This window comes from Salmo salar, chromosome 04 (genome assembly GCF_965601325.2).
Source record: "Salmo salar chromosome 04, fSalSal1, whole genome shotgun sequence".
Lineage (NCBI taxonomy): Eukaryota > Metazoa > Chordata > Actinopteri > Salmoniformes > Salmonidae > Salmo > Salmo salar.
The window spans coordinates 87,059,107-87,085,264 of NC_138294.1; the positions used below are offsets into that span (position 1 = coordinate 87,059,107).

The 26,158-nt window shown below is 42.3% G+C and overlaps 1 protein-coding gene across 2 annotated transcripts in view; it reads left to right on the forward strand.

Annotated features, from left to right (window-relative positions):
• LOC106603934 (calcium/calmodulin-dependent protein kinase kinase 1) overlaps positions 1 to 26,158 on the forward strand; it is a 156,775-nt gene that overhangs the window by 78,876 nt on the left and 51,741 nt on the right. For both annotated transcript variants that reach the window (XM_014198188.3, XM_014198189.3), the window contains exons 6-9: positions 8,155 to 8,206; positions 12,553 to 12,689; positions 19,314 to 19,350; positions 20,036 to 20,057. In XM_014198188.3, coding sequence (XP_014053663.1) covers positions 8,155 to 8,206; positions 12,553 to 12,689; positions 19,314 to 19,350; positions 20,036 to 20,057 — 248 coding nt within the window. The remainder of the gene's footprint in view (positions 1 to 8,154; positions 8,207 to 12,552; positions 12,690 to 19,313; positions 19,351 to 20,035; positions 20,058 to 26,158) is intronic.

A 26,158-nucleotide genomic window follows, 5' to 3' on the forward strand; every position in this document is an offset into this window, starting at 1 on the left:
TTATTTTAAAAGGCTAATTGATCATTAGAAAACCCTTTTGCAACTATGTTAGCACAGCTGAAAACTGTTGTCCTGATTAAAGAAGCAATAAAACTGGCCTTCTTTAGACTAGTTGAGTACCTGGAGCATCAGCATTTGTGGGTTCGATTACAGGCTCAAACTGTCCAGAAACAAAGAACTTTCTTCTGAAACTCGTCAGTCTATTCTTGTTCTGAGAAATGAAGGCTATTCCATGCGAGAAATTGTCAAGAACCTGAAGACCTCGTACAACGCTATGTACTACTCCATTCACAGAACAGAGCAAACTGTCTCTAACCACACTAGAAAGAGGAGTGGGAGGCCCGGGTGCACAACTGAGCAAGAGGACAAGTGCATTAAAGTTTCTAGTTTGAGAAACAGACATCTCACAAGTCCTTAACTGGCAGCTTCATTAAATAGTACCTGAAAAACATCAGTCTCAACGTCAACAGTGAAGAGGAGACTCCGGGATGCTGAACTTCTAGGCAGAGTTCCTCTGTCCAGTGCCTGTGTTCTTTTGCCCATCTTAATCTTTTCTTTTTATTGGGCAGTCTGAGATATGGCTTTTTCTTTGCAACTCTGCCTAGAAGGCCAGCATCCGGAGTCGCCTCTTCACTGTTGACGTTGAGAATGGTGTTGGAACCAAAAATCTCCAATTTGGACTCATCAAACCAAAGGACAGATTTCCACTGGTCTAATGTCCATTGCTCGTGTTTCTTGGCCCAAGCAAGTCTCTTCTTATTATTGGTGTCCTTTAGTAATGGTTTCTATGCAGCAACTCGACCATGAAGGCCTGATTGACTCAGTCTCCTCTGAACAGTTGATGTTGAGATGTGTCTGTTACTTGAACTCTGTGAAGCATTTATTTGGGCTGCAATTTCTGAGGCTGGTAACTCTAATGAACTTATCCTCTGTAGCAGAGGTTACTCTGGGTCTTCCTTTCCTGTGGAGGTCCTCATGTGAACCAGTTTCATCATAGCACTTGATGGTTTTTGCGACTGCACTTAAAGACATTTTCCGTATTGACTGACCTTCATGTCTTAAGGTAATGATGGACTGTTGTTTCTCTTTGCTTATTTGAGCTGCTGTTGCCATAATATGGACTTTGTATTTCACCAAATAGGGCTATTTTCTGTATACCATTCCTACCTTGTCACAACACAACTGATTGGCTCAAACGCATTAAGAAGGAAAGAAATTCCACAAATGAATTTTTAAGAAGGCACACCTGTTAATTGAAAAGCTTTCCAGGTGACTACCTCATGAAGCTGGTTGAGAGAATGCCAAGAGTGTGCAAGGCTGTCATCAAGGCAAAGGGTGGCTATTTGAAGAATCTCAAATATAAAATATATTTTGATTTGTTTTACACTTTTTTGGTTACTACAGGATTCCATATGTGTTATTTCATCGTTTTGATGCCTGCACTATTATTATACAATGTAGAAAATAGTAAAAATAAAGAAAAACCCTTGAATGAGTAGGTGTTCTAAAACTTTTGACCGGTAGTGTGCATTTTCTCAACAACAAGTTATGGTCAATAATATCAAAGGCTGCTCTGAAATCTAACAGTACAGCTCCTACAATCTTCTTAATATCAATTTATTTCAACCAATCATCAGTCATTTGTGTCAGTGCAGTACATGTTGAGTGCCCTTCTCTATAAGCATGCTGAAAGTCTGTTGTTAATTTGTTTACAGAGAATAGCATTGTATTTGGTTAAGCAACATTTTTTCCAACAGTTTGTTAAGAGCTGGCAGCAAGCTGATTGGTCTGCTGTTAGAAACAGTAAAGGCCGCTTTACCCCTCTTGGGTAGCGGAATGACTTTGGCTTCCCTCCAGGCCTGAGGACTAAGACTTTCCTCTAGGCTCAGATTCAAGATATGACAGATTGGAGCGGCTATAGAGTCAGCTACCATCCTCAGTAGCTTTCCATCTAGGTTTGTCATTATTGATAGATAACAAACAAAAACAATCCACCTCTGTCACACTAACTTTACAAAATTCAAACTTGCAATGCTTTTCTTTCATTATTTGTTTTTTTATGCATGAGTGTGATGGCTCACTGTTCGTTGTTGGCATTTCATGCCAAGTTTGCTGACTTTGCCAATGAAGTAATCATTCAAATAATTGGCAACATCAAATGGTTTTGTGATGAATATGCCATCTGTTTCGATGAATGATGGAGTGGAATTTGTCATTAAGCCCATAATTTCATTTAAAGTACTCAAGTTTTTTTCCTCATTCTTTATATAATTGATCTTGGCTTCATAATACAGTTTCTTCTTCTTATTGTTGAGTTAAGTCGCATAATTTCTCAATTTGCAGTAAGTCAACCAGTCAGATGTGCAGCCAGACTTATTAGCCACTCCGTTTGACCCATCTCTTTCAACCATACAGTTTTTCAATTCCTCATCAATCCATGGAGCCTTAACAGTTCTAACAGTCAGTTTCTTCACAGGTGCATGTTTATCAATAATTGGAAGAAGCAATTTCATAAATTAATCAAGGGCAGCGTCTGGATGCTCCCTATTAATCACATCGGATCAACAAATATTTTTAACATCATCCACATAAGAGTCACAGCAAAATCTTTTGTATGATCTCTTATACACTATTTTAGGCCCAGCTGTTGGAACTTTGGCTTTCCTGGATATAGCCACTATATTGCGATCACTGCATCCAATGGGTACGGATACAGCTTTAGAACAAAGTTCTACAGCATTGGTAAAAATTTGATCAATACATGTGGCTGGTCTTGTTCCTGTAGTTTTTGTAAACACCCTGGTAGGTTGATTAATAACCTGAACCAGATTACAGGCACTGGTTACAGTGAGAAGCGTCCTCTTGAGTGGACAGCTTGATGAAAACCAGTCAATATTCAGGTCCCCAAGAAAGTAGACCTCTCTGTTTACATCACATACACTATCCAGCATTTCACACATATTATTTAGATACTGACTGTTAGAACTTGGTGGCCTATAGCAACACCCCAAACGAAAAGGCTTGAGATGTGCCAAGTGAACCTGCAACCACAACACTTCAGTAACACTTGACATAAGATCTTCTCTAAGCATTACAGGGATATGGCTCTGAATATATTGTCACGACCGTCGTATGAATAATTGGACCAAGGCACAGCGTGAGTGGAGTTCCTCATTTTAATGATAGTGAAACTTCCAAAACAACAAAGATATAACGATCGTGAAATACGTAGCGCACATAGGCACTTATACAAAACAATATCCCACCTAGCAGGTGGGAAAAAGGACACACTAAGTATGATCCCCAATTAGAGGTAACGATTATCAGCTGCCTCAAATTGGGAATCATACACACACACCAACATAGAAATATAATACCTAGAAACCCCCCTAGTCACGCCCTGACCTAAAACACCATAGAGAACCCCGAGGGCTCTCTATGGTCAGGGCGTGACAGTACCCTGCCCCAAAGGTGAGGACTCCGACCGCAAAACCTGAAACAAGATGGGGAGGGTTAGGGTGGGCAACTAGCATCGGTGGCGGCTCCGGTGCGGAATGAAGCACCTGCTCAGACTGCAGATCCAGCCATGAAGCCGGGATGAACGCCATGCTCGGACTGGGCACCGGCGCAGAGGAAGGCTCCGGCCATGGAGCGGGACTGGATGCCGTGCCTGGACTGGGCATCGGTGCAGAGGAAGGCTCCGGCCATGGCACCGGCGCAGGAAGCTCCGGGCCGTGGACCATCACTGGAAGCTCTGGGCCGTGGACCGTCACTGGAGGCTCTGGACCGTGGACCGTCACTGGAGGCTCTGGGCCGTGGACCGTCACTGGAGGCTCTGGACCGTGGACCTTCACTGGAGGCTCTGAACTGTGAACCGTCGCTGGAAGCTCTGGACTGTGAACCGTCGCTGGAGGTTCCGGGCTGTAGACCGTCGCTGGAGACTCCGGACTGTACACACGCACTGGTGGACAAGTGCGGGGAGCCGGCACAGGACGTACCGGGCTGGGAAGGTACACTGGAAGCCTGGTGCGTGGAGCCGGAACAGGTTGCACCGGACTGATGACACGCTCCTCAAAACGCATGCGCTGCAGTATACTCCTAGCCAACATCTCTCTCCGATATCCCTCCTCAAACTGCTCCATCGACTCCCAGACGGTCTCTGGCTCTCTCCTCAGGTCGGCCGACCACCCCTTGTGCCCCCTCCCCCCAAAAAACTTGGGATTGCCCTTGGTTTGTTTGTGGCCGCCGACCCCGGCGTCGTCGCTGTCCTCCTTTACTCCTCGGCGACTCCCGCCAAGGAAGGGTCTCGCATCCACCTAGTATCTCTTCCCATGTCCAACTCTCCTTCACCTCCTGGGCACACTGCTTGGTCCTGACTAGGTGGGATATTCTGTCACGACCGTCGTATGAATAATTGGACCAAGGCGCAGCGTGAGTAGAATTCCAAATTTTAATGATAGTGAAACTTCCAAAACAACAACGATATAACGATCGTGAAATACGTAGCGCACATAGGCACTTATACAAAACAATATCCCACCTAGCAGGTGGGAAAAAGGACACACTAAGTATGATCCCCAATTAGAGGTAACGATTATCAGCTGCCTCTAATTGGGAACCATACACACACACCAACATAGAAATATAATACCTAGAAACCCCCCTAATCACGCCCTGACCTAAAACAGGGCGTGACATATATAGGGCGTGACATATATATACAGTAACACCTCTCCCATAAGCATTCCTGTCTCTTCTATAGATGTTATGTCCTTGTATTGCTACTGCTGTATCAAATGAATTATCTAAGTGAGTCTCAGAAATGTCTAATATATGAATGTTATCTGATGTTAGCTAGTTATTGATTTCATGAACCTTATTTCTAAGGCTACATATATTAATATGGGCTATTTTCATCCCTTTCCTGGGTAGCTGATCAGATATAGACATAATACTGAAAAGAGCAAACAAAGCAAGAGAAAATAATGTACATTCAGCAGTCCATTAATCAGTTGGTGTGTGTATGTGTGTGCTGTGGGGGTTGAAGCTACGAAACCACAGGCTTGGCTCTCAATGAGAGGACAATGAGCCTGTCATAGCGGATGTAAGCAATGTCCCCACGCACTCTGGCAGCTTTCATGGCTGGGATCAGTTCTTTCCTCTTCTGGCGCACAGCTTCCGGATGGTCCTCGTTGAGGAAGATATACGTTCCTCTCAAGTTCTTGGCTCTTTCCAGAACAGCTAACGTGTCCTTGAACCTCAGGAACTTGACCACTATCGGCCTGGGCCTATCGCCTGGGCCGGGGGTGGGTTTTCCAGTCCTGTGGGCCTATCACCTGGGCCGGGGGTGGGTTTTCCAGTTCTATGGGCCTATCACCTGGGCCGGGATTTCCAGTTCTATGGGCGTGCTCCACCTCAATCTTCCTGTGGTCCATCTTCAGTTTCTCAGAGATCATTTCTCTCACTTTGTCCTCAGACTCCGTCCAGGTCTCATGTGGAGATTCTGCAATTCCGTCCACAACCATGTTGTTCTGCCTTCATTGTCCCTCGAGATAATCCGATTTCTCTGTCATTGTTATCATGGATTCACCCACAGAACTGATGTCCTCTCTCAATGACTTACAGACTGCTGTCATCTTGCCGTTCTCCTCTTTAAACTCATTGAGCTGACCCTGGGAGACCTATGGCATCAATGGAAGACTACACTATGAATAAGCTTTAATGTAGCGATCTTTGACACAGGCAGGGAAATAACTAGCAGTACTACGGGTGGTGTTGGTACAGTCTGAAGAAATATAATAAAATACAAACTATCTCCTATAAGATATGCACCATCCATGGTCCTTCATCATGGTGTCTGAACAGCATCTGATGTCCTGGACGTTACACACAGGGAGAATATGAATGATGTCGTTAATAAAAACTGTGTAATGCTTTCAGATGAGTCCTATCCATTAGCCAACGGAAAATAAATGTATTCCGCAGGTGCAAAGAATTAACAGCTAATTAGTGCTATAAATGATAAGGTAATGAGGTGTGTGTGTGTGTGTGTGCGTGTGCGTGTGCGTGTGCGTGTGCGTGTGTGTGTGTGTGTGCGTGTGCGTGTGCGTGTGCGTGTGCGTGTGTGTGTGTGTGTGTGTGTGTGTGTGTGTGTGTGTGTGTGTGTGTGTGAGACACTGAACTTGACTCTGAAGTTGTGAATTCATAGGATGTTGTTAATTCTATCCTGAGCTGCACAGTTTAGGATTTTTACTGAGGGAAGGAAGTTTAGCTTTGTGAACTTCAATAGCATGACTGTAGGTAACAAGTTAATGAGTTTCAATGTGGACGTATGGTCACCTTGGTAACAAACTGCAGACTCCAACACCGGAACCATCAGCTTGCTTTCTGGAGTCCTCATTACCATACCTGAGTTAAAGGTTCAATGCAGCTGTTTTGATCTCAATATCAAATCATTTTGGGGTAACAATTAAGTACATTACTGTGATTTGTTTTCAGTTAAAATTGTAAAAAATAAACAACAATTATTTCTTAGCAAAGAGCAATTTCTCATGCAATAATTATTCTAGGACTGTCTGGGAGTGGTCTGATGTGGGGAGGGGAAAACTGAAAACTAACTAGCTGTTATTGGCAGAGAGGTTTGGAACTCTCATTCTTATTGGTCTATTAACTAATTTATCGCCTGGTGATATTTCCATCCCACCAAAACAGGCTGAAATTTCAGGCTGCCTTTTTCAACAGGTCTTACACTAAAAGGGCTTTATCATAATTTTCACAATTTCACAGTATTATTCCAACCTCATAGTGTAGAAATATATATAAATCAATATTTATGTCTGCATTGGGCCTTTAAACTAGTCAATAACAGAACCCTTTCCTAACAGAACCAATCGTCCACTGTGCATCCGTCCATTTCCATAGTCATTTCTTACCCGCAAACAGAGAAAGTGGTGCTGGGAATCTTAAGTACGCCATTAGCACAAGAAACGACACAATGGAAACATTTATGAAAGCTTTCTTTGATTAATATGGAGATAAATACAGGAAGTTAAAGATGTTATTATGTCATCCACTTCACTATGGTTCCAAATAAACATGATGAATTTGACAGCGAGTGTACCTGCAACGCTGGTGTGCTTAACACTAAAGAGTTTCTCCAGGATTCCGTGATTCTGAGATTGCACATTTTGACCAATCACCGCACTATTCCGGCATTAAACAGTTAAATCATCTCAATATTATCGCATTAAATTGACCCATCACCGCAGTAGAGAAAGAGTGCTCGCAATTTCAACCAATCGCAAGACATTTACCAGATAATATGGTTCAATCAAGCCACGTGTCAAGAAACATTTTCTGTTTACAGCACATTTTCATGACACATTTAACAAAATCATCGCATATCAACATGCAAAATGTCAAAATTGTTTCAGGAAAATCAAGCATTTTTGCCCGCAGATGTCACTAAAAATCTCGACAAATTCCTGGAGGGACGAGCTAATGTATAGGACATTTATTGAATCCTGTAAGGCTTAAGACTTCTTTACACCTTCTAATAATAAATATAAAGTTCTTCAAGAGCAAACAAAACAAACAAGCAATATGACAGGTCAACCAATAAAGGCCAAGTCTTTAAATACTGCATCCTTCGGAGATGGATCGGGTCAGTTCATGGCTTGAGCTGAGGGATGTGGTCACAGGATGATGCTGATGATCTTGTAGAGGACAAGTCTGGGAACCAGCCTGAGTCTTATAGCCACTGAACTTCTCCCCTTCCAACTGTGTAGCACCCACTTAGTGATGCCTCAGCACCTCTGGGTGCCTCAAAGCTCACCACAAAAAGTTCAGAATAGTAGCCAGTGGTCCTCACTAAAGACTGGGGTTTTGTATGTATCTAGTATGACCCCTCATGACCATTCAGTCTCTCTCCCTTAATCCTGTTCGGTATGGAATGGATGGATGGATGGAAGGAAGGAATGGATAAATGAATGAATGAAAATGATTGAATGAACTTGAAGTTTTCTGCACTGAAGTGTACTGTGTGGTGTGTGTGTCTCTCTTTATTGTTAGTGATTCAACTAATAGTGTGTGAGTGACCAGAATGAAAGATATGGCATGTTAGCTCACTAATATGACCAATCTCATCCCCCTCAGGCCATGAAGGTGGTGTCCAAGAAGAAGCTGATGAAGCAGTATGGATTTCCACGTACGTGTCACACGGTTGGACCTTGACACATTCAACATACTCCTTAGGTCACTGGTCCTCTGGAGCTCAGGTGGTGGCTTCCATTCCTGGATTCCTGGTACCACCCATACGAGAGAAAAAAATAGTCGCTTTGGATAAAAGTGTCTGCTAAATGATATTTATTATTATTGTTGTTATTATTATTATTGTTGTCAGTTATTAATATTATTATTATTACTATTATTATTATTATTATTACTATTAATAATAGTGTTATTAGTATTACTATTATTAGTATTACTATTAATAATAGTATTATTACTATTATCATTACTGTTAATATTATTATTACTATTATTATTATTACTATTAATAATAATATTATTATTACTATTATTATTATTATTATTACTATTAATAATAGTGTTATTAGTATTACTATTATTAGTATTACTATTAATAATAGTATTATTACTATTATCATTACTGTTAATATTATTATTACTATTATTAGTATTACTATTAATAATAATATTATTATTACTATTATTATTATTACTGTTAATATCATTATTATTACTATTATTGTTATTGTTACTATTAATAATAGTAGTATTATTATTACTATTATTATTTTTATTATTCATATTGTTATTGATAGTATTATTATTAATGTTACTATTATTATTAGTATTACTATTACTATTTTAATTATTAATATTGTTATTAGTATTAATATTAATATTAATATTTGTAGTATTAATATTAATAGTTTTATTATTATTACTATTATTATTATTATTATTATTGCTATTATTATTATTGTTAATATTTTAATTATTAATATTGTTATTATTATTAATATTACTATTAATATTGTATTATTAATATTATTATTAGTATTACTATTAATATTATTATTACTATTGTTATTATTACTATTATTATTATTATTATTATTATTATTATTAAATACAGCTCGGAAGGCCATCAAGCAAAGTATACAGTTAGGATCTTAGCCCTTTCCACACACAGCCCCTGTCATCCTGTATACGGGTTTAAAATGGCAGATTATGTCATTCATCAGCGCTTAAATTGGAACCCAGTGGCTGTACGGTAACACGCTATAAATGACGTCAGCTCAAGTTCTCCGGTTCACAGCGCTGTGTGGGTTTTAACTGACAGCCGTTATAAACTTGAGCGCGACAAGAAAATGACCTCATCCCTCCCGCTAATTGGGCAACTTTTGCACATTTGTTGTTGTCTTGAGTGAGGGAAATGCTGTAAATCGAGAGTCCCGGTGTTCTGAAAGATGAGACGTTGAGGAGTATAATAAATATCGCTTTGATATCATACGAGCAAAACACACACCCATGAGTCAAAATGTGCACTTTACATTTCCATATTTTAAAACGCAGGTCATTTACAGTATCAACGTTTACAAGGATGACATGTGTTATACCCTGTCCTGTCCTGAACAGAATTAGCATACGCATGTCGTATTGCGACAAGCATTAGCCGCAGAACACGCACTTGAATGCACTGTAAGATCAATTTGCATAACTTAACTAGCCATGTTGCAATGGAACAAGCTTTCAGATGATGCCCAGCTGACCCAGATTGTGATTTATAATGGAACGTTTTTGGATTGCGTAAACAACACCAATAGTTGTATGATGGTGCGGACGCAGGGCTGTGTTACAAACAAATAGTATAAGAGTGCTTGCTTCAGTTCCTCATTGGCAAAGCTAGTAGAGCTAAAAAAAAACACCATATAGTGTCATAAAAGTGCATTGAAATTAGGTTTTTGGCCAATTAGCAGCACCAGTTAGAGTTCTAACTCAAACCCACAGTTTGGAGAGGTGTTTGGTCACTTAGCAACACCAGTTAGAGTTCTAACTCAAACCCACAGTTTGGAGAGGTGTTTGGTCACTTAGCAACACCAGTTAGAGATCTAACTCAAACCCACAGTTTGGAGAGGTGTTTGGTCACTTAGCAACACCAGTTAGAGATCTAACTCAAACCCACAGTTTGGAGAGGTGTTTGGTCACTTAGCAACACCAGTTAGACCGCTCACTGAAACCCTTGTCATAGTTTTTTATTATATTGCCCCTACTCCAACATGTCATTGAATATTCTTATTATGTTACTGAATGTATCCAAAGTATTTTCACATTTCGTTATTGACAATATGTTGTGAAAAGTACAGTAAATGTAAAATGCACATCAAATCAACAGTATAATGTTTTGTATTCAGTCTTGTGTCAGGTGAACTGATGTGACCTTTTGGTCAGACCTTTTGGTCTGATCATTTCCCCATAATGTCCATAGTGTTTTCTTAACCATGGTCGTACACATGCTTTTTATATTTTTTTTATTTTTTTATTTTACCATTATTTAACTAGGCAAGTCAGTTAAGAACAAATTCTTATTTACATTGACGGCTTACCAGGGAACAGTGGGTTAACTGCCTTCGTGGGTTAACCTCTATGGGCTAGGTGGGACGCTTGCGTCCCACCTACGTAACAGCCACTGGCAGCCTGTGGCGCGATTTTCAAAACCTTAAAAACCCTATTACTTCAATTTCTCAAACATATGACTATTTTACAGCTATTTAAAGACAAGACTCTCGTTAATCTAACCACACCGTCCGATTTCAAAAAGGCTTTACAACGAAAGCAAAACATTAGATTATGTCAGCAGTGTACCAAGCCAGAAATAATCAGACACCCATTTTTCAAGCCAGCATATAATGTCACCAAAACCCAGAAGACAGCTAAATGCAGCACTCACCTTTGATGATCTTCATCAGATGACAACCCTAGGACATTATGTTATACAATACATGCATGTTTTGTTCAATCAAGTTCATATTTATATCAAAAACCAGCTTTTTACATTAGCATGTGACGTTCAGAACTAGCATACCCCCCGCAAACTTCCGGGGAATTCGCTAACATTTTACTAAATTACTCACGATAAACGTTCACAAAAAGCATAACAATTATTTTAAGAATTATAGATACAGACCTCCTCTATGCACTCGATATGTCCGATTTTAAAATAGCTTTTTGGTGAAAGCACATTTTGCAATATTCTAAGTACATAGCCCAGGCATCACGGGCTCGCTATTTAGACACCCGGCAAGTTTAGCACTCACCATAATCATATTTACTATTATAAAAGTTTGATTACCTTTTGTTGTCTTCGTCAGAATGCACACCCAGGACTGCTACTTCAATAACAAATGTTGGTTTGGTCCAAAATAATCCATCGTTATATCCGAATAGCGGCGTTTTGTTCGTGCGTTCCAGACACTATCCGAAATAGTAAAGAAGTGTCGCGCGCATGGCGCAATTCGTGACAATAAAATTAAAAATATTCCATTACCGTACTTCGAAGCATGTCAACCGCTGTTTAAAATCAATTTTTACGCCATTTTTCTCGTAGAAAAGCGATAATATTCCGACAGGGAATCTCCTTTTCGGCAAACAGAGGAAAAAATCCCAAAGGCGGGGGCGGTCGGGTCACGCGCATAAGCCCAGTGTCCCTTGATCGGCCACTTGAGAAAGGCGATAATGTGTTTCAGCCTGGGGCTGGAATGACGACATTCTGTTTTTTCCCGGGCTCTGAGCGCCTATGGACGACGTGGGAAGTGTCACGTTAGAGCAGAGATCCTTAGTAAATGATAGAGATGGAAAAGAAGTTCAAGAAATGGTCAGACAGGCCACTTCCTGTAAAGGAATCTCTCAGGTTTTGACCTGCCATTTGAGTTATGTTATACTCACAGACACCATTCAAACAGTTTTAGAAAATTTAGGGTGTTTTCTATCCATATGTAATAAGTATATGCATATTCTAGTTACTGGGTAGGAGTGGTAACCAGATTAAATCGGGTATGTTTTTTATCCAGCCGTGTCAATACTGCCCCCTAGCCCTAACAGGTTTTAACTGCCTTCGATTCAGCAACCTTTCGGTTACTGGCCCAACGCTCTAACCACTAGGCTATCTGCCGCCCCGGTTTATAGTTCTTCTGTTAGAATCATTTCAATTTGGTTCTATCCATATAGGCCTATTTCCATGAGCGTAAAGGGTTAAAGAGTTAAAGAGTTAAAGTGTTCACCAAATGGATAAGATGGGACAGGAATCCATGCTTTGGTTTAGTTTCCTGGCACTGTTTCTAAACGCTAATATTTTAGCATTTGTGGCACAAATCCCATTCAAATCATGGGACTGATATTAGCATTTTTCGCACATCGTGTTGAAATCCAATGAAAGTATCTAAAATTGATTGAATTGTATTAAATTGAATTGAATTGTCTAAAATTGCAGCTGATGTGAGGTTTGGTGTTATTGGTTCCCTGCAGGTCGCCCCCCTCCGAGAGGACCCAAGGCTGCGGTCCAGGGGGAGCAGCCCAAAGTCCTAGGCCCCCTGGAGAGGGTGTACCAGGAGATTGCCATCCTCAAGAAGCTGGACCATCTCAACATAGTCAAACTGGTGGAGGTGAGCGGAGAGCCAACCTCACTGTGTCTCTGCTCAAGAAATCATAGGCCAAGTGTCAGTAAAATCTGTTTCACTGTGTCTGCCCAACGTCTGTGTTTGTACCCGGTAAAGAAACAATATTTAATTTCATTGTTATTTATTTAGCACAGATAGTTCACTAGGTAAGCTGAAACAAAAGGCCAAAGAAGTGAGAGTAGAGTCTGTTTCACTGTGTTTGTCTCTAGTAAAGAAACAAGAGGCCAAGCAAGGAGAATGTGAAGTGGAATCTTAAATCAATTTAATTGACCTAAGAGGCCATGACAAATATGCATTTTACGCTTCACCCAGCAAGACAACACTTTCACTGATAGTTGTTACTGTAGCAATCATTCGACATGCTGCCACCACCACAGAACCACAAGTGTGTCCATGTCCATTTACCAGACATGAGCTACAGGCTTTCATGTACCACACAGTGTCGTATATTGAGGGGAATGCTGAAGGAGCGATACTTATTTGGAAAGGAGTCAGATGAAAGTGAATAGGGTGCCATTTGGGATGCATACTATGCCTCGATGCTGCTACCCTCGGCATACCTCCACAGAATACACAGCATTAACAACCTGGTTGCTTCCTAAACCCTATTCCCTATATATACACAGTGCTTTCGTAAAGTATTCAGACCCCTTGACTTTTCCCCCCAAAAATGTATGTTACAGCCTTATTCTAAAATGTATCAAATAAAATAAAAAGGTCAGCAATACCCCATAATGACAAAGATTATACATTATTTTTATGCAAATTTATAAAACACAAGTAACGGAAATACCTTATTTACAGAAGTATTCTGTGCACTAAACTGTGTGTAGTGCTATGAGACTCGAAATTGAGTTCAGGTGGATCCTGTTTTCATTGATCATCCTTGAGATGTTTCTACAACTTGATTGGAGTCCACCTGTGGTAAATGTAATTGATTGGACATGATTTGGAAAGGCACACACTTCTCTATATAAGGTCCCACAGTTGACAGTGTATGTCAGAGCAGAAACCAAGCCATGAGGTCGAAGTAATTGTCCGTAGAGCTCCGAGACAGGATTGTGTCGAGGCACAGATCGGGAGAAGGGTACCAAAACATTTCTGCAGCTTTGAAGGTCCCCAAGAACACAGTGGCCTCCATTATTCTTGGGATAATGGATAGGGGGCAGTATTTTTACGTTCGGATGAAAAGCGTGCCCAGAGTAAACTGCCTGCTACTCAGGCCCAGAAGCTAAGATATGCATATTATTAGTAGATTTGGATAGAAAACACTCTGAAGTTTCTAAAACGGTTTGAATGATGTCTGTGAGTATAACAGAACTCATATGGCAGGCGAAAACCTGACAAAAATCCAACCAGGAAGTGGGAAATCTGAGGTTTGTAGTTTTTCAAGTGATTGCCTATCCAATATACAGTGTCTATGGGGTCATATTGCACTTCCTAAGGCTTCCACTAGATGTCAACAGTCTTTAGAACGTTGTTTCATGCTTCTACTGTGAAGGGGGAGAGAATAAGAGCTGTTTGAATCAGGGGTCTGGCAGAATGCCATGAGCTAAGTCTTGCGTGCAGCCGTCAGCGCGAGCTGCGTTCCCTTTCCTTTCTAAAGACAAAAGAATTGTCTGGTTGGAATATTATTGAATATTTATGATAAAAACATCCTAAAGATTGATTCTATACATCGTTTGACATGTTTCTACGAACTGTAATGGAACATTTTTTACTTTTTGTCTGAACTTGGTGCTCGCGCATTGTGCATTTGAATTAGTGAACTGAACGCGCAAACAAAAAGGAGGTATTTGGACATAAATATGGACTTTATCGAAACAAAACAAACATTTATTGTGGAACTGGGATTCCTGGGAGTGCATTCCAATGAAGATCATCAAAGGTAAGTGAATATTTATAATGCTATTTCTGACTTTTATTGACTCCACAACATGGCGGGTATCTGTATGGCTTGTTTTGGTGTTTGAGCGCTGTACTCAGATTATTGCAAGGTGTGCTTTCGCCGTAAAGCTTTTTTGAAATCTGACACAGCAGTTGCATTAAGGAGAAGTTTATCTTTAATTTTATGCATAGCACTTGTATCTTTCATCAACGTTTATGATGAGTGGCTCTCTGCAAAATCACCGGTTGTTTTGTAGGCAAAACATTACTGAACATAACGCGCCAATGTAAACTGAGATTTTTGGATATAAATATGAACTTTATCGAACAAAACATACATGTATTGTGTAACTTGAAGTCCTATGACTGCCATCTGATGAAGATCATCAAAGGTTAGTGATTCATTTTATCTCTATTTCTGCTTTTTGTGACTCCTCTCTTTGCTTTCGTCGTAAAGCCTTTTTGAAATTGGACACTGTGGTTGGATTAACAAGAAGTTATGAAAGTAAAATATTTCAAATCATTTTTTTTTAATTTTGCGCTCTGCCATTTCACCGGATATTGTCGAGGCTAGCGGAACCCCTAGCCATAACAGGTTTTAAATGATAGAAGTTTGCCAAACTGAGCAATCGGGGGAGAAGGGCCTTGGTCAGGGAGGTGACCAAGAACCCGACAGTCACTCTGACAGAGCTCCAGAGTTCCTCTGTGGAGATGGGAGAACCTTCCAGAAGGACAACCTTCTCTGCAGCACTCCACCAATCGGGCCTTTATGGTAGAGTGGCCAGACGGAAGCCACTCCTCAGTAAAAGGTACATGAGCCCGCTTGGAGTTTGCCAAAAGGCACCTAAAGGACTCTCAGAACATGAGAAACAAGATTATCTGGTCTGATATACCAAGCGTCATATTTGGAGGAAACCTGGCACCATCCCTACAGTGAAGCATGGTGCTGGTAGCATCATGCTATGGGGATGTTTTTCAGCAGCAGGGACTGGGAGACTAGTCAGGATCGAGGCAAAGATGAACTGAGTACAGAGAGATCCTTAATGAAAACCTGCTTCAGAGCGCTCAGCACCTCAGACTGGGGTGAAGGTTCACCTTCCAACAGGACAACGACCCTAAGCACACAGCCAAGACAACGCAGGAGTGGCTTCAGGACAAGTCTCTGAATGTCCTTGAGTGGCCCAGCCAGAGCCCGGACTTGAACCCGATTGAACATCTCTGAAGAGACCTGAAAACAGCTGTGCAGCAACGCTCCCCATCCAACCTGACAGAGCTTGAGTATGTTCTGCAGAGAAGAATGGGAGAAACTCTTCAAATACAGGTGTGCCAAGCTTGTAGCGTCATACCCAAGAAGACTTGAGGCTGTAATCGCAGCCAAAGGTACTTCAACAAAGTACTGAGTAAAGGGTCTGAATACTTATGTAAATGTGATATTTCCGTTTCTAAAACCGTATTTTTTTTTTTTGCATTGTCATTATGGGGTATTGTGTGTAGATTGATGAGGGGGAAAAAACAACAACTATCTAATCCATTTTAGAATAAGGCTGTAACGTAGCAAAATGTTGAAAAAAAATGGTAAAGGGGTCTGAGTAGTTTCTAAAGGCACGGTGTAGTGCACTAGTTTCTAAAGGCACGGTGTAGTGCACTAGTTTCTGAAGGCACTGTGTAGTGCACTGGTTTCTGAAGGCACGGTGTAGTGCACTAGTTTCTGAAGGCATGGTGTAGTGCACTAGTTTCTAAAGGCACGGTGTAGTGCACTAGTTTCTAAAGGCACGGTGTAGTGCACTAGTTTCTAAAGGCATGGTGTAGTGCACTATTTTCTAAAGGCACGGTGTAGTGCACTACTTTCTAAAGGCACGGTGTAGTGCACTAGTTTCTAAAGGCACGGTGTAGTGCACTAGTTTCTAAAGGCACTGTGTAGTGCACCAGTTTCTAAAGGCACGGTGTAGTGCACTAGTTTCTAAAGGCATGGTGTAGTGCACTAGTTTCTGAAGGCATGGTGTAGTGCACTAGTTTCTAAAGGCACGGTGTAGTGCACTAGTTTCTAAAGGCACGGTGTAGTGCACTAGTTTCTAAAGGCACGGTGTAGTGCACTAGTTTCTGAAGGCATGGTGTAGTGCACTAGTTTCTAAAGGCATGGTGTAGTGCACTAGTTTCTGAAGGCACGGCGTAGTGCACTAGTTTCTGAAGGCATGGTGTAGTGCACTAGTTTCTAAAGGCACGGTGTAGTGCACTAGTTTCTAAAGGCACGGTGTAGTGCACTACTTTCTAAAGGCACGGTGTAGTGCACTAGTTTCTAAAGGCACGGTGTAGTGCACTAGTTTCTAAAGGCATGGTGTAGTGCACTAGTTTCTGAAGGCATGGTGTAGTGCACTAGTTTCTAAAGGCATGGTGTAGTGCACTAGTTTCTGAAGGCATGGTGTAGTTCACTAGTTTCTGAAGGCATGGTGTAGTGCACTAGTTTCTAAAGGCATGGTGTAGTTCACTAGTTTCTGAAGGCACGGTGTAGTGCACTAGTTTCTAAAGGCATGGTGTAGTGCACTAGTTTCTAAAGGCACGGTGTAGTGCACTAGTTTCTAAAGGCACGGTGTAGTGCACTAGTTTCTGAAGGCACGGTGTAGTGCACTAGTTTCTAAAGGCACGGTGTAGTGCACTAGTTTCTAAAGGCACGGTGTAGTGCACTAGTTTCTGAAGGCACTGTGTAGTGCACTACGGTCAAGAGACGTATAATATAGGGGAAAGAGTACCATTTTGGGACGCGACCAATCACTGCGCTGCTCACCACAGTGGCTTATGTGAAGGAGATGTATATTTAGAGAGGAGAGACGGAGGAGAGACGGACATAACTCACCGCGCTGATGCACTCGTCTCCCCAGTGACATCATCAGAGTGCTCTTCAATCACAGGCAGGCGGCGGGGGGGGGGGGGGGGGGGCGCACCCAGACTTATTTGGGGTGCCTCATCAGGGCCTGATGGAGGGTCGGGTGGGTGGAGGGCATCGAGAGGGCTGGGGCTGGAGTCAGTAAGAGGTACCATGCCAGTCAGTCATAATGAGTTACAGTGAAAGGAGGGGAGGGTGGAGGCGCGGAGATGGGATGTAGTCAGTGGGTGGCCATGGGTACCTCTGGGGCTCCCAGCAGCACTGTGCCAGTCAGTCATAATGAGTTACAGTGAAAGTGGAGCTCCTCTCTTAGTGTTTCACTCTACAGCCTCATCCCAGAGCAACCAGCCACTCCCACTCCTCCTGTCCTCTTCTATCCATCTCCTCCTCTCTCCATCTCCTCCTGTCCTCCTCTCTCCATCTCCTCCTGTCCTCCTCTATCTATCTCCTCCTGTCCTCCTCTCTCCATCTCCTCCTCTCTCCATCTCCTCCTGTCCTCCTCTCTCCATCTCCTCCTGTCCTCCTCTCTCCATCTCCTCCTCTCTCCATCTCCTCCTGTCCTCCTCTCTCCATCTCCTCCTGTCCTCCTCTCTCCATCTCCTCCTGTCCTCCTCTCTCCATCTCCTCCTCTCCTCCTCTCCCATCTACTCCTGTCCTCCTCTCTCCATCTCCTCCTGTCCTCCTCTCTCCATCTCCGCCTCTCTCCATCTCCTCCTGTCCTCCTCTCTCCATCTCCTCCTCTCTCCATCTCCTCCTGTCCTCCTCTCTCATCTCCTCCTGTCCTCCTCTCTCCATCTCCTCCTCTCTCCATCTCTTCCTGTCCTCCTCTCCCCATCTCCTTCTGTCCTCCTCTCCCCATCTCCTCATCTCCTCCTGTCCTCCTCTCTCCATCTCCTCCTGCCCTCCTCTCCCCATCTCCTCCTGTCGTCCTCTATTCTCCATTCATTCCCAACTCAAAGCTCATTATGTAAAGTACCTACCAGGCCTGGGTTTAGCGCTGGGATGAGATCATATTCATTGTGCCTCTCCAATTCACAGTCAAATGTTCTTATTATGCCTCAGAACTGTTCTCTTGTTATAAAAGAGTCTCAGCTAGAGGGAAAATGTAAAATGGCAATTACATTTGTCACAGATGGTTAGTAGCTAAGATAATACAGTACATGTTAGATATTAATATGCTCCTCAATTGGGCTCAATTCAAACTGGCATCTAAGATCCTCTTGAGACAAGTGCTTTAAAGGCCAATGAATACTTGCTATGCTGCATTCTCCAGTGTCATGGGAATACCTATACTATAGGGCTGGGGTGTTGACATCTTACCCGAGGTCCGAGGTACTGTGCTTTTCTGTACCACCTGATAATTACATGTACACATGTGGTGTCCCAGGCCTGATTACAGGGGAAGAAAAAAATGAATGAAAAATGAGCACTGGCCTTAAGTTCCAGGTAGGGTGTATTATAAAACTGGTTGTTTGGATCCTAGATGCTGATTGGACGAGCAACCATTTTGTTTAGAACTGATGACCAGTCCTTTTGCAAAGCAACTATGCAAAAATAATTCAAGACTGGGTGTGCATCTGTAGAAACATGGCCAAAATAACTAACAATCAGATTTTTGTCCAGAATATATCTTATGATGGAATAATTAAATTGTATTAATTTACTTATTAAAATAACATTTTAATGAAAATATGTAATTCATTGTAATTTTAATATGTTTGTAAGAGTTTTATAAAAGCAATAATCACGGTGGGCCGAACAACGCTATTTACCTGTGTCTGCCTCTTATGCTTGATAATATTATGGGATGTATTCCTGATGATGTGTCATTATTGTTGCAGGTGTTGGATGATCCTGCGGAGGACAACCTTCACATGGGTATGTACCTCACTCTTATCTCGACTGTAAATCGACCTGTTAGTGCCCTGAGTAGTTGGCACAGCTGACTCCATAGGAAAACGCCAGACTAGAGGATGCAGGATGATGGCGCAAAAAATGCAGCCTCTCTACCACGCACACTTAGGAAAAAGTGTTCTTTATTTGTCCCCTTAAGAGAACCCTTTTTTGTTTCAGGTAGAACCCTTTGGTGGTGAAAGGGTTCCACTTGTAACCAAAAATAGTTATTTTCGGAGGGACAGTTGAAGAACCCTTTATGATTCTAGGTAGCACCTTGTTTTCTAAAGCGTGCATCACCTCTTTAAGGTACATAGACTATGGTTGGAGTCCTTCCATCAGTATGAGGAGACATGGCAGGAGAGAGAATGGCTGAGTTAGGCATCAAACCACCTAATCTACTATAGATAACTATGCTATTGGCTAATGAAAAGGTGTCGTACCTTACAGTGTTAGTGTCAGTTAGACTACAGCCAATTGTGCTGAGTTCGACAGTATACAGTACTACAATCTCTTTGACAGACATAGACTGATGCATTTATCATCTCTGTCTCTCTCTCTCTCTCTCTCTCGCTCTCTCTCTCTCTCTCTCTCTCTCTCTCTCTCTCTCTCTCTCTCTCTCTCTCTCTCTCTCCCTCTCTCTCTCTGTCTCTCTCTCTCTATCCTGAAGTGTTTGATTTGATGCCAAAGGGGTGAGTAGCCTAGGGCATGTTGTGTCCTTTTTTCATCAATAATTGAAGCCTGACCCCCATCCCCTCTTACCCTTTCCCCTCATCCTCCCTTTCCTCTCTTCTCTCTCTCTCCAGTGTCTCCTTCATTACTCAAAGCTGACGTAGTGCCTTTGTTCAACGCTCTCTCTTTCTCTCCTCCTCCCGCATCACTCTCTTTCCAGAGGGGATTCATCATGTGCTTGTGTTTGACACTTGACAGTTATTACCAGTGGTATTACCACTAGACCAGAGTTTCTCTATGCTTTTTGCCCCGCTTCTCTTCCCGTTAAGAGAGGTTTTATTCCTCTTATTTGTTGCAGTGGATTTTCTAAAGTAAAGGGATGATGATGGCTTCCTTTGGTTAGTGACTCAAATCAAATCTAATTGTATTTGTCACGTGCTTCGTAAACAACAGGTGTAGACTAACAGTTTAGACCATGGAGAAGCCATTTTGTATCAGACATTCCCCTGGTTAGACCACTGAGAAACCCCTTTGATGTGAAGCTAATGGCTTTGTGACAAGAAAACAGGAGAAATAGAGAGCTGGTAGCATGAGGGAATTCTTTCTGAATGGTGACATTTTGATTCAATAGAAGGGCAACTTTTCCCATCTAATCCACCCAATGCCCATTTAACTGGGAGGGGAGGGAGAGAGGGAGAGGGGGAGGGAGGGAAAGGGGGAGAGAGGGAGAGTGAGGGGTGGGAGCTCTATGATGACCTTTTTTACAAGGAGCACTTGTGCACCTAAGTTGAAAAATGTAGCCACAAACAAAGAAATCCCTAAGACAGGGAATTTTTACTCCGATTAAATGTCAGGAATTGTGAAAAACTGAGTATAAATGTATTTGGCTGGTGTATGTAAACTTTCGACTTCAACTGTGTTTGACCTCTCAGCTTCCCTATCAAATCTAAAAATGTCAAACTGAAAACTGAAGAAAATTAACAACAATGACAAATGGTTTGATGAAGAATGCAAATACCTAAGAAAGAAATTGAGAAACATATCCAACCAAAAACATAGAGACCCAGAAAACCTGAGCCTACGCCTTCACTATGGTGAATCACTAAAACAATAGAGAAATACACTACGGAGAAAGAAGGAACAGCACGTCAGAAATCAGCTCAATGTAATTTAAGAATCCATAGACTGGTCCAGTCGCCAGGACCACAATTACAAATTCCATCTAGACACCGTTGCCCTAGATCACACAAAAAACTATACATACCTCGGCCTAAACATCAGCGCCACAGGTAACTTCCACAAAGCTGTGAACGAGCTGAGAGACAAGGCAAGAAGGGCCTGCTATGCCATCAAAAGGAACATAAAATTCGATATACCAATTATATCCTTTTCAAAAATATCCTCTGTGTACAACATAAAACACCAAATAATGCATGCAGATCAGAATTAGGCCGATACCCGCTAATTATCAAAATCCAGAAAAGAGCCGTTAAATTCTACAACCATCTAAAAGGAAGCGATTCCCAAACCTTCCATAACAAAGCCATCACCTACAGAGAGATGAACCTGGAGATGAGTCCCCTAAGCAAGCTGGTCCTGGGGCTCTGTTCACAAACACAAACACACCCCACAGAGCCCCAGGACAGCAACACAATTAGACCCAACCAAATCATGAGAAAACAAAAAGAGAATTACATTTTAGTAGACACTCTTATCCAGAGCGACTTACAGTAGTGAATGCATACATTTCATACATTTTCTCTCCGTACTGGTCCCCCGTGGGAAACGAACCCACAACCCTGGCGTTGCAAACACCATGCTCTACCAACTGAGCCACACGGGACCAATTACTTGACACGTTGGAAAGAATTAACAAAAAACAGAGCAAACTAGAATGCTATTTGTCCCTAAACAGAGAGTACACAGTGGCAGAATACGTGACACTGTGACTGACCCAAACTTAAGGAAAGCTTTGACTATGTACAGACTCCGTGAGCATAGCCTTGCTATTGAGAAAGGCAGACCTGGCTCTCAACAGAAGACAGACTATGTGCCCACAAAAGGAGGTGGAAACTGAACTGCACTTCCTAACCTCCTGCCAAATGTATGACCATATTAGAGACCCATATTTCCCTCAGATTACACAGATCCACAAAGAATTAGAAAACAAACCCAATTTTGATAAACTTCCATATCTTTTGGGTGAAATACCACAGTGTGCCATCACAGCAGCAAGATTTGTGACCTGTTGCCACAAGAAAAGGTCAACCAGTGAAGAACAAACACCATTGTAAATACGATTTGTGACCTCCTAAGTTTTCATAACTGTGACCTTAATTGCCTACCGTCTGTAAGCTGTTAGTGTCTTAACGACCGTTCCAAAGGTGTTTAAATTGTTCATTAATTGTTTACGGTTCATTGAACGAGCATGGGAAACAGTGTTTAAACCCTTTACAATGAAGATCTGTGAAGTTATTTGGATTTTTACGAATTATATTTGAAAAACAGGGTCTTGAACACTGTATATATACAACACTGTATATAGAAATAATATGACATTTGAAATGTCTTTATTCTTTTGGAACTTGTTTACTGTTAATTTTTATTGTCTATTTCACTTTTGTTTATTATCTACTTCACTTGCTTTGGCAATGTTAACATATGTTTCCCTTGCAAATAAAGCCCTTGAATTGAGAGAGAGCGAGAGAGAGAGAGAGCATTTTCTCTCTGTCTACATAATCATTTCTAATGATCTATTTCCCACCGGAGAGGAGATGGAGATGCGGTTCCCCTTTCATTTCAATTCATCCTGCTCTTTCCATCTACACACTCAGGATAGTTGGCATTTAGATGGATTCATTAAACGGAGGACTTGAAAACATTTCAGAGTTGTAGGTAGCTTGCTGTCTGTGGAATAGCTGATTTGGTGACTACATGGCTAACATTGGGAAATTGGTTATGTTCTGTTTAAGCCCTGTGTTAAATTAAATCCTATCCATGGGGGCAGAAGACTCTGCTGTTACTGGTGGTGCTGGTTGATTTGACATGGTATGGATGTCCTTGTTGTTAAGTGTTGGGTGCCAGTGATGTGGGAGGTTGTGTGGTTGTCTTGTATTTACAATCTGCTCTAACTGTGCTGTCTGTCTGTCTGTCTGTCTGTCTGTCTGTCTGTCTGTCTGTCTGTCTGTCTGTCTGTCTGTCTGTCTGTCTGTCTGTCTGTCTGTCTGTCTGTCTGTCTGTCTGTCTGTCTGTCTGTCTGTCTCTCTCTCTCTGTCTATCTCTCTGTCTGTCTGTCTGTCTATCTCTCTGTCTGTCTGTCTATCTGTCTGTCTGTCTGTCTGTCTGTCTGTCTGTCTGTCTGTCTGTCTGTCTCTCTGTCTGTCTCTTTCTTTCTCAATTCAATTCAAGGGGCTTTATTGTCATGGGAAACATATGTTAATTGCCAAAGCAAGTGAGGTAGATAATATACAAAAGTGAAATAAACTATAAAAATTAACAGTAAACATTACTCTCACAGAAGTTCCAAAAGAATAAAGACATTTCAAATGTCATATTATGTATGTATACAGTGTTGTAACGATGTACAAATGGTTAAAGTACAAAAGGGGAAAATAAATAAGCATAAATATGGGTTGTATTTACAATGGTGTTTGTTCTTCACTGGTTGACCTTTTCTTGTGGCAACAGATCACACATCTTGCTGCTGTGATGACACACTGTGTCACGATGTGCGCAACTGATTGAAGGTAAGTCAGGAGAGCAGAGATGGGTGATAACAGGCACATTTTATTCATGCCCAAGGAAAACAGCGATAACGGCCAAAGTACACAAACGGTACAATAAACAAAACACACGGTTCAAACACATACCCGGCGCAAACCAGCCTGATGCGAACCACACGTAACAAACAAACAATTCCACACACAGACATGGAGGGAACAGAGGGTAATATACATTAGGTCAGATGAGGGAATGTGAACCAGGTGTGCAGAAAACCAAGACAAAACAAATGGAAAATTAAAGGTGGAGCGGCGATGGCTAGAAGACCGGTGTCTTCGGCCGCCAAACGCCACCCGAACAAGGAGAGGGACCGACTTCGGCGGAAATCGTGACACACTGTGTTATTTCACCCAGTAGATATGGGAGTTTATCAAAATCGGGTTTGTTTTCGAATTCTTTGTGGATCTGTGTAATCTGAGGGAAATATGTGTCTCTAATATGGTCATACATTGGACAGGAGGTTAGGAAGAGCAGCTGTTTCCACATCATTTTGTGGGCAGTGTGCACATAGCCTGTCTTCTCTTGAGAGCCAGGTCTGCCTACGGTGGCCTTTCTCAATAGCAAGGCTATGCTCACGGAGTCTGTACATAGTCAAAGCTTTCCTTAAGTTTGGGTCAGTCACAGTGGTCAGGTATTCTGCCACTGTGTACTCTCTGTTTAGGGACAAATAGCATTCTAGTTTGCTCTGTTTTTTTTGTTAATTCTTTCCAATGTGTCAAGTAATTCTCTTTTTGTTTTCTCATGATTTGGTTGGGTCTAATTGTGTTGCTGTCCTGGGGCTCTGTGGGGTGTGTTTGTGTTTATGAACAGAGCCCCAGGACCAGCTTGCTTAGGGGACTCTTCTCCAGGTTAATCTCTCTGTAGGTGATGGCTTTGTTATGGAAGGTTTGCGAATCGCTTCCTTTTAGGTGGTTGTAGAATTTAACGACTCTTTTCTGGATTTTGATCATTAAAGAGTATCGGCCTAATTCTGCTCTGCATGCATTATTTGGTGTGCGTTGGAGAAAGTGGAAGAAACTTGTTCAATCACTCCCTTGAGTGCTGTTACCACCATTTCCTGGTGGGGCCTCAGGTAATTTGTGAATTATGATGTGGTTGGGGGCCCGTAATCTGTCCTCTGACAACAGCTCTAGGGCTCTGTTCTGTCCTAGCATCCTGTTCTGTCATAGCAGCCTGTTCTCTCCTAGCATCCTTTTCTGTCCTAGCAGCCTGTTCTGTTCTGTCCTAGCAGCCTGTTCTGTTCTGTCCTAGCAGCCTGTTCTGTCCTAGCAGCCTGTTCTGTTCTGTCCTATCATCCTGTTCTGTCCTAGCATCCTGTTCTGCCCTAGCATCCTGTTCTGTCCTAGCAGCCTGTTCTGTTCTGTCCTAGCAGCCTGTTCTGTCCTAGCAGCTTGTTCTGTCCGAGCAGCTTGTTCTGTCCTAGCAGCCTGTTCTGTCCTAGCATCTTGTTCTGTCCTAGCATCCTGTTCTGTCCTAGCATCCTGTTCTGTCCTCGCAGCCTGTTCTGTTCTGTCCTAGTATCCTGTTCCCTCCTAGCATCCTGTTCTGTCCTAGCAGCCTGTTCTCTCCTAGCAGCCTGTTCTGTTCTGTCCTAGCAGCCTGTTCTGTCCTAGCAGCCTGTTCTGTTCTGTCCTAGCATCCTGTTCTGTTCTGTCCTAGCAGCCTGTTCTGTTCTGTCCTAGCAGCCTGTTCTGTTCTGTCCTAGCATCCAGTTCTGTCCTAGCAGCCTGTTCTGTCCTAGCATACTGTTCTGTTCTGTCCTAGCAGCCTCTTCTGTCCTAGCAGCCTGTTCTGTTCTGGCCTAGCATCCTGTTCTGTCCTAGCATCCTGTTCTGTCCTAGCTTCCTGTTCTGTCCTAGCAGCCTGTTCTGTCCTAGCAGCCTGTTCTGTTCTGCCCTAGCAGCTTGTTCTGTCCTAGCAGCCTGTTCTGTCCTAGCATCCTGTTCTGTCCTAGCAGCCTGTTCTGTCCTAGCAGCCTGTTCTGTTCTGTCCTAGCAGCCTCTTCTGTCCTAGCAGCCTGTTCTGTTCTGTCCTAGCAGCCTGTTCTGTCCTAGCATCCTGTTCTGTCCTAGCGTCCTGTTCTGTTCTGTCCTAGCAGCCTGTTCTGTCCTAGCATCTTGTTCTGTCCTAGCAGCCTGTTCTGTCCTAGCAGCCTGTTCTGTCCTAGCAGCTTGTTCTGTCCTAGCAGCCTGTTCTCTCCTAGCAGCCTGTTCTGTCCTAGCATCCTGTTCTGACCTAGCAGCCTGTTCTGTCCTAGCAACCTGTTATGTCCTAGCAGCCTGTTCTGTTCTGTCCTAGCATCCTGTTATGTCCTAGCCTCCTGTTCTGTCCTAGCAGCCTG